Below are 8,915 nucleotides of genomic sequence, written 5' to 3' on the forward strand. Positions count from 1 at the left end.
TAGTCAATTCAATCCAAATTTTAAAACTATACTCTTAAAAATTAACATGCATGCTTCTATCAATGATTAGTCTTATTAATTTAGGGTTTTGTTAATAATTTTGGATAGTTAAAAAACAAAATAAAATATTAAAAATAAAACACTTATTGTTGTATATTTTTAAAAAATATTTTAGTCTTAGTTTTTAAATTTAATCTTAAAGAAATATATTAAATAACCAATTTATTTAAAGACTAAACTTATATACAAAATTTTCTACTTGCAATATAACTTAAACACGTCATTATAAATATTTTTAACATTATTTTTAATTGAAATTGATATTTTATCTCAATAATCACTATTCATTGAAGTTATCAAAATGATAGGATTCTTCCTATCGATTCTGCATAAGTAGTATTATCATTTGTCAAATTAGTAGATTTATAGTTCCTCTCCCATTCTCGTTACAACATGATTTAATATACACATAAATGAGTTTAAGTAATATTTTTTTATCTAATTAATCAAAGAATTGTGATGAGCAGTTAGAGAATAGTTTTGGCTTGACATAGAAGCAAAGGGAGTATTTGGGGACCCCATGAAATGGAGAATATGGTTGATGAAGGAAGCAATAATCTAGCAATGACTAAAGTGGAAGCACTCTCTATATGACTATGAGACTAAATATGCATAACAGCAGGCATGCAAATGCATGGTGGAGGAGATGAAATCAAATATCGAATATAAGAGACAGAAAAAGGCATAGGGTGCTGTCCACGTCTTCATTAAAGCTCACGGCTGTCGCTCTATGTTATCGTCACAACATTATAACAATCTCCATTTCTCTCTCTAACAAAACCAAAATATTAGCAATAAAATTACATGGTCACAAATGTCTAATTAATCCGTCCATTTTGTAATGTTTATATCATAAAAACGTTGAGCAAATTGACTGAAGAAAAAAGAGCACGTATTCAAGAAAAAAAAAATTGACAGGCAAGAATCACGACGAAACTAGGAACATGTATTATTTGGTAATTGAAATTGTATTCCATCAATCAACTATGCTACATGTTATTGTTGCTTTGTTGATGTTTGAGATCCAATTGGAAATAAAACTCTTAGAATTTTCCAAGATGCCTCTTGAACTAATTAAATTAAAGCAAGAGATGGACCCATTAGAGCAAATAAGTCAATATTTTCCACTGGGTAAAGATTTAATGTCTAAAATCTCAACCCACCGTTCATATCATCTAATCTCAAACCAAATCAAAATATAAATTAAAGAAATTGCCACCAAAAGAATATACCATTGAACTAGGTGGAAGAAGAAGTATTTACTTTCACGATCAATATTGTTTAATTTTTAATTAATTAATCTAGAATTGCCCATTACTCCATTATACGAGGAGGCTTCCACTTTCAGCCTCATTAATTAATTTAATTACTCATTACGTGATTCCTGTGCTTAATTTCATTATTCTCAACGATTATGCAAGAGGGAAAGAAAGGAACTTGTTGAATACATCGTCATTAGGGATTTTAAGGGACCCCCGCATGCGATTGCACAATCAATTCCATCTTCATCTCAATTAATGAGGTTGGTAAAACCTAATTAACTACCCTCTGAAAGCAGTTGCAGAATTATGTGCGTAACTTCATACTTCTATATTTGTAGTATAATCTAATTTCTACTCTCAAGTGTACGTAACCAAACATTATTTTACTCGCTAGTTAAATAAAGTAACATGGGTTTTACTGTATATACCCTTTTTCTCATTTCATCCCCTTTTTTCTATCAAGTTTTATTCTTTGACTCTTTTGATCTTCCACCATCATTTAGGCCTCACTTAACGGCCAAAACTACCCAATAAGCATCCCCGTAAAAACATAAATCAGGGAGCAAATGGGTCCCTTATGTTTAGTTTAATCACGCCATTTAGCCCGGCTTTTATCTCTTTATATACACCTCTTCCTACGTACATCATTTCTCATCTCTCTCTCCTTTCACTCACTTACCAAAGAGGACTCAAAATGAGAACCACCATCATGCTCTCTTTGCTTTTCTTCCTCTTCTCTCTTCTCACTCCAACCCTCATTTCCTCCTCACCTGCTCAAAACCCTGAATCGGTCGTGCAAGAGGTAAACAGGTAAACTCACACCCTAGCTAGTGCTACTATTCTATGTTACACACTTACATTTCATGTGCAATTTGTATTATTCAATGTAATGTCTTACATGCTACCCTCTACCGTACATCATTCCAATTCACTCCAGAGTACTAGGAATTATCACTTTTATCATTTTCATCAAGTTCATGTGAGTAGAGATATATTGTCTTCCAAAACATTGATCTACATTGGATTGCGCGTGTTTAGGTAGAAAGTAATCACATAATGCTTTTTGAGAACAATTTTTTCATTTATAAACTTTTCAACAATTTCACTATCCATTTGACATTTGTGGTTCTTTTATATCTCTCTTCTTGTCACATTAGATTTTATTATATTAATCATTTTTGTTCTTTTATTCCTGTCTTTTTAGGTATAGACATGCATTGCACAGTGTCTGCCAATTTATTTATTTTTTTCTAAATTGAAAAGCTAACTATTTTTTAAAATAAATATCGGAACCACTAAACGCCACTAATTATTAATAAATTTTTTGATACAGGAAAATCAATGCCTCAGCAGCTAGGCCTAGGCCTAGGAGGAGCTTGGGGTACCTCTCATGTGGAAGTGGGAACCCCATTGATGATTGTTGGAGGTGTGACCCAAATTGGGAGCAGAATAGGCAAAGGCTAGCAGATTGTGCAATTGGGTTCGGCAAGAACGCCATTGGTGGAAGGGACGGTAAGATTTACGTGGTGGACGACGCCGGCGACGACGATCCGGTGAACCCAAAACCCGGAACCCTCCGTCACGCGGTGATTCAAGATGAACCATTGTGGATCATCTTCGCCAGAGACATGGTGATCAAGCTAACGGAAGAGCTTATCATGAACTCATTCAAGACCATTGATGGTAGAGGCGCTAGTGTGCACGTTGCTGGGGGTCCATGCATTACGATACAATACGTGACCAATGTTATAATTCATGGGATTCACATACACGATTGCAAGCAAGGAGGGAATGCTATGGTGAGGGACTCCCCACGGCACTACGGGTGGAGAACCGTATCGGACGGTGATGGTGTGTCCATCTTTGGGGGAAGTCACATTTGGGTCGATCATTGTTCATTGTCCAATTGCAACGATGGTTTGATCGATGCCATACATGGGTCCACAGCTATTACCATATCCAACAATTACATGACACATCATGATAAGGTCATGTTGTTGGGTCACAGCGACTCCTACACTCAAGACAAGGACATGCAAGTCACAATTGCTTTCAACCACTTTGGGGAAGGCCTTGTTCAAAGGATGCCAAGGTAAAACATAAAATTTAATTAAATGATGTTTATTTTATTTTTCTGTTTCTTTTCTCTCTCAATATTAAGCACCACACCCGCGACTCTCAAGTACTCAACAAGAAAATTTTAATAATAGTAGTAATAACTAACACGTGTCTTCATAAGAAAGGTTGTGTGAAAAGGATGGAAATCGATGTGGGACTGAATGAGTTACTTTGACAATTCTCTTAATTGCCTTTTACTCTGTGGGGCAATATAATATATAGACCGTTAACTTCAACTTGTGTTGACGTTAAGCATGTAAAAATATTATTTTTTTATTACTAAAGGTATAAAAATATAATAAATATTTTTAATAAAATATAATATTATTAAATTCTTAAATTCGACTTTAAGGGCTAAAGATTTTTTTTATTTTTTTTTGTATAGTTGTTGATTGAAGTTGAAATATATTTGTGAAATTTTTGCAGGTGTAGGCTTGGGTATTTCCATGTGGTGAACAATGATTATACTCACTGGGAAATGTATGCCATTGGGGGAAGTGCTAGTCCAACCATCAACAGCCAAGGCAACAGATTTCTTGCACCCGATGACAGATTCAGCAAAGAGGTGTGTGTGTGATTAATTATTTAAGGAAAATATATAGTAATAAACTTTTGTATTTATTTTGTATCGTAAGTATCTTAAGTCATTATCTTTTATACACTATGATTAATTAAATATACATAAAATTAAAATTGGTGAAAATGTGTAGGTGACAAAACATGAAGATGCGCCAGAGAGTGAATGGAGGAATTGGAACTGGAGGTCAGAAGGGGACATGTTAATAAATGGTGCATTTTTCACTGCATCGGGTGCTGGAGCCTCCTCTAGCTATGCAAGGGCTTCTAGCTTAAGTGCAAGACCATCTTCCCTTGTTGGTTCTATAACAACAGGTGCTGGTGCACTTAGCTGTAAAAAAGGTTCTCCTTGCTAATAATGATTGATCATGCAACTTCTGGCTGATCCATTCATTCCAAAAAGGAAACCAAAACATATATATATTTTCCAAAAGAAAAGGGAGGGAAATTGGGAAAAACAAAAAAAGAAAAGGCCTACATGGTGGATCAATAGCTTTGGTTTTTTACTTTTCCTTGGATTTCCATATATATCCACTTTTTCCCCCTTTTTTGGGTTTCTTAGATTGTTTTCTGCTGTTTGTCTTTTCTTTTTTTCTCTTTAGTCTTCTGAGTTGCTCATGATTACAACCTCCACTTGTTACTCTTAGAACCAAGTCAAGCTGAAGAATTTTGATGGTCTAAGAGAAAACCAAGTGCAGAAGAGTTGATACTATTATTATATTATATAATATACAAAGTTAGTACTACTATATATGAGTATATTTTAAACCCCTTTTTCTATCTTCTGTCTCTCTCGTCCCATGTGACCGACACATGCGCAGACACACAATGCCATTGTGTTGACTAAAACCATGAATAAAGTGAAGGCATGTACACACGAATAGAAAATCATCAAATCCCATCAACCGTGTTCATACTTAATAATGTATTGGAGCAATCGATAAAGCTCAACAACCGAAATAACTGTTAACTAATAGGACAAAAGAAGGTACAATCTGATCTCAGAAGCCCATTTGGTATGTCAATATATTTTTTATATCTCCTTTGTTTTGTTATTGAAACTTTATTAATTATAAGAGGAAAACTAGCCATTAATGTCTCTTTCTTTTTTATGGACACCCATTGATATCTTTTAATGTTGCTATTTCCTATCAGAAAAGCCAAATGAGGAGGCATTCCACTATAATTAACCACTATGACAAATATTTTTCTTTGGACTTGGTAAAGTTAATTAAGGAGACAATAAAGCAAATTGGGCCCAAAAGAAAGAAAAGGGAAAGGTGTGGGAGAATGGTCGATTGCATTGACAAGAGCATTCCCTTGCAAGAGTTTTAATTGAATAGGGGAGGCGAAGATAGGTGACCACGCCACCAAAGATTCAACATTTAGCTACCACAAAATTAGGCAGAAGAATGGATGAAAAGATAAAAAAGCACATGGGTGCGCCTCTTAAGTGGATCTTCTTTTGATGGTGTCATTTGATGTGATTGTGGTTTGTGGGTAAAGATTTAAATTGGGCTATAACCATATCTTTGACAAAGTTTCAATTCCCGGCTTCAACCGTTTCACTTTATTGAATAATGAGAAGTGAAAACCCCAAAAGACTATGATCAAGTAGTAGCAATATTTGATCCCATCCATCGTCTGCATGTTCAAATATATAATGCTTACTCTCATCTCTAATGAAAACAAAAGGAGATAATAGGGAATTATGAACAAGCTTCGAATTAAGTGGATGCATCAATAGAATAGGATTTGCACATGCAGGGCTATATAGCAGAAATATTTATCATTAATTTGATATTTTTATTTATGTGTACTCTTTTTTAATGCGCATAATATATATGTGTTACATTAATTATATAAGCTCGTTAATTTATCATTATTTTAGACTATGAACGATCAAATTGATTAAAAAATCAGCTTAATATCAATTATATCTTCAAAAGCCTATTTTGGTTTTAACACGAAACTGTATTGTGACACTTGGAAAATAAAATTGAAGACACAACTTCGTTAAAAGTTATAAAGTCTCTGTCTCACATTATACTTCGCTTAAAATATTAATAATTTGGTTTATTTACATGTTCAATTTTGGTTCATTTGCAATTTCACGCCGCAATTATGGGGAATTCATTTTAATTTAAATATGTAACTAATTAACCCCTTTGTCATGACTATAAAAATAATTATTTTTTTAGTTAATTTTATTTCATAACATTTCTTACTAAACAAAAAAAAAAAGAATAACAAAAAAGTATGTACTAAAATAAACGATAGCATTTATAATACTGTAAATTTAATGAGTGAAAACAATATTATTCTAATTATAAAATAATTACAATTTATGTGATATGAAAAAAAAACACTAAGTAAAAATAATAGGTTTAAATTTTGGATTAAAAAAACTACATAATAATAACACAGTAACTTGCAATTTATAAAAAATATATATAATGTCTTATATATTTTAGTTATTAATTTTTTTAGCAATATGAGAATTTTAAATTATAGTTCTTTATCTTTTAGTATCTCTGGTACATCTAAAATACTATGTCGTCAATAGGTGTAAAAGCTTTCTTTCTTCTATTTTTCCTTAAAAAAATTAATAATATTAAATCAAATTCATACTTATATCATAAGTTTGTAGTTTGACTTAATTTTGAAATGATATATTAATGAAGATAATTTTGTAGGTTTTTATATTAATTTTATCATAACTTTAGTAAATAAGGAATGAAACAATAGTGGACCAATATAAAAATAAGACTCAATGAGTAAATTTAGATATGATCCTAGCTAAGTTGTAGTATTTTTACAAGTTAAACACTAAACTTTATAACTCTTAAATTATGACACATCAAGCTAGACAAAATCCAATTTTAAAATGTCAAATAGGATACTCATACGAAGTACATTCAAATTTCAATCAAAATTACTCACCAAATTAATATTAGAAGAATTGTCATTTGAAATTTTCCCTTAATCTTCGTCTTCAACTTTTCCTTCGCCAAAGTCATTCTGCAATATATAGGGAAATAATCTTCACCAAGATGATCAGATTGAAAAACACCATTGCCATAACTTCCTATTATTAGATTACACATTACGTGAAATTTCAAAAAATTGTTAACATTTTTAACATGTAATAATTGCAACGATCAGTATATCTTTACTAAGTCCATGACATGACAATGAGAATGACAAATTCAAATTAATGGTTCCAATGAAACTTAGAAGTCCCACAATGGCAACATTCGTAAATAACTCATTTAGATTATTGTTCATAAGCATGCACTTATTTGCAATTAATCATTTCATAATCACATATTTCCAAAACAGTGTCTTGTAAGCAACTACTTTTGTCAAAAATTGTAATATCAACCTAAAAATAATGTGATGATAAGTGAGTTTAAGTTTTGTATGGATATTTTTTTAATAGCACTAAATTTATGTCACTTTTTATTTTAATAATTCTTTTATTGCCTTCAAAAGTGACATCTCATCTCCTTAAAAAATTCTCCCATTTGAGTATACAATGATCATAATTTTACTCTTCCTGCAAGTTAAAAAAAAACAGTAAATTAAATTCAATTAACATCATATATATTAAACACAAACTCTAAACTTGTTACATAATTTAGTTTAAAAAATTCAATAATCACGCCTATCGTATTTGAACTGTAGAAATAAATTAAATTTATAACAAAAACTATAAATTACAGTTACATCGTAATATAAATTAATATCAAATATAAATAAGCACTAAATAAATGTTAAAAATAACTATATATTAAAAATAATTTAAATATATTACATAAAATGTATTCATCAATATAAAATACTGAATTCATTATACAATAACGCAGAAATATATAATAAAAAATAATGCATACGATTTTTTAAGTGTAAACATACATTGGAAACAATTGAAATATGAAAAATAGTTATAAATTAAAATTAATGTAAATTAATTATATAACATATACTAATGATATCAAAGAATTATTTTTACCATTACTATAACATAAAGGAAAAAAAAATTAAAGTCATAAAATAAAAAATAAATATACATGTCTTTAATTAAAAGAACAGACTAAAAATTTATTTAATCAACATGAACAAAAAAGAGACTATTAATCTATCAGAACTTCACTAACCTAAATATGGGTAAAATTCTAACACCAAATTATGAAAATTCAACAGAACGTAAATTCTGTTTTTTGATTTTTCAACAATTTAATTTAACATTATACCAAAATCTACATATTTTCAAAATGATAAAAAAGAAAACCAGTAAGGCTGGCCCAACATTGTTGCCTTGGAGTACTCCTGGTGGAAGAATAAGCTCTTAGGTCGTCCCTATTTTTGGGTATCAAACCCAATTTTCTTTTTTGTTTCCACCTAATTATTGTTGGTTTGGGCTTCAAAGAAAGCTATGGGCTTGAATCTTTTACATCATCACGTGCTCTCTTAGCAGTTCACTCACTCTCATTATTACAGTGTGGAGAGCTTTCTTCTTTTATGATTTTTTTAATGAAAATTTTTACTTATTTAATGGATTTTTCTTGAATTTTTTTTCAGTCTAAAATATTTCATTCTTTTTCGAATTGTTTTCCCTTCATCCTCTTACTATCTCTTTTTCTTTTTTGTCATTTTTTTATTATAATTAAACTTGCTAGAACTCCACCACACTATTATATTCTTTCAAGTTACTTTTTTTGGTAGTTATTGTTTTCATTGATTGTCAAACCTTTTTTTGTTGTACTTGTGCAAATAAGAAAGGGAAAAAAATTGAAAGTCTTCAGACCATTGAAGCTGATTTTTTAGTGGCTAATTTAATATTGGTAGTCTAACTTGTTTTTTTTTTTTTTTTTACTAGTGCTAATTTAAAAGGAG

The 8,915-nt window shown here is 30.7% G+C and overlaps 1 protein-coding gene across 1 annotated transcript; it reads left to right on the plus strand.

Annotated features, from left to right (window-relative positions):
- The first annotated feature begins 1,999 nt into the window (after nucleotides 1–1,999).
- LOC113864785 (probable pectate lyase 5) lies at nucleotides 2,000–4,738 on the plus strand. The gene is made up of 4 exons (XM_027498896.1): nucleotides 2,000–2,132; nucleotides 2,656–3,414; nucleotides 3,867–4,005; nucleotides 4,151–4,738. Exons 1-4 carry the CDS (start codon nucleotides 2,017–2,019, stop codon nucleotides 4,370–4,372), a joined length of 1,236 nt encoding a protein of 411 aa, XP_027354697.1. The 5' UTR covers nucleotides 2,000–2,016; the 3' UTR covers nucleotides 4,373–4,738.
- Nucleotides 4,739–8,915: the final 4,177 nt, after the last annotated feature.

Source organism: Abrus precatorius, unplaced genomic scaffold, assembly GCF_003935025.1.
Source record: "Abrus precatorius isolate BTA unplaced genomic scaffold, Abrus_2018 Scaffold10, whole genome shotgun sequence".
Classification (NCBI taxonomy): Eukaryota; Viridiplantae; Streptophyta; class Magnoliopsida; order Fabales; family Fabaceae; genus Abrus; species Abrus precatorius.

Bases quoted from the DNA above. Each gene is read 5' to 3' on its own strand.
- LOC113864785 (XM_027498896.1), top strand. From the start codon at position 2,017: ATGAGAACCACCATCATGCTCTCTTTGCTTTTCTTCCTCTTCTCTCTT. The intron at 3,415-3,866 runs GTAAAACATAAA...AAATTTTTGCAG, and splicing joins CTTGTTCAAAGGATGCCAAG to GTGTAGGCTTGGGTATTTCC. The intron at 4,006-4,150 runs GTGTGTGTGTGA...GAAAATGTGTAG, and splicing joins ATGACAGATTCAGCAAAGAG to GTGACAAAACATGAAGATGC.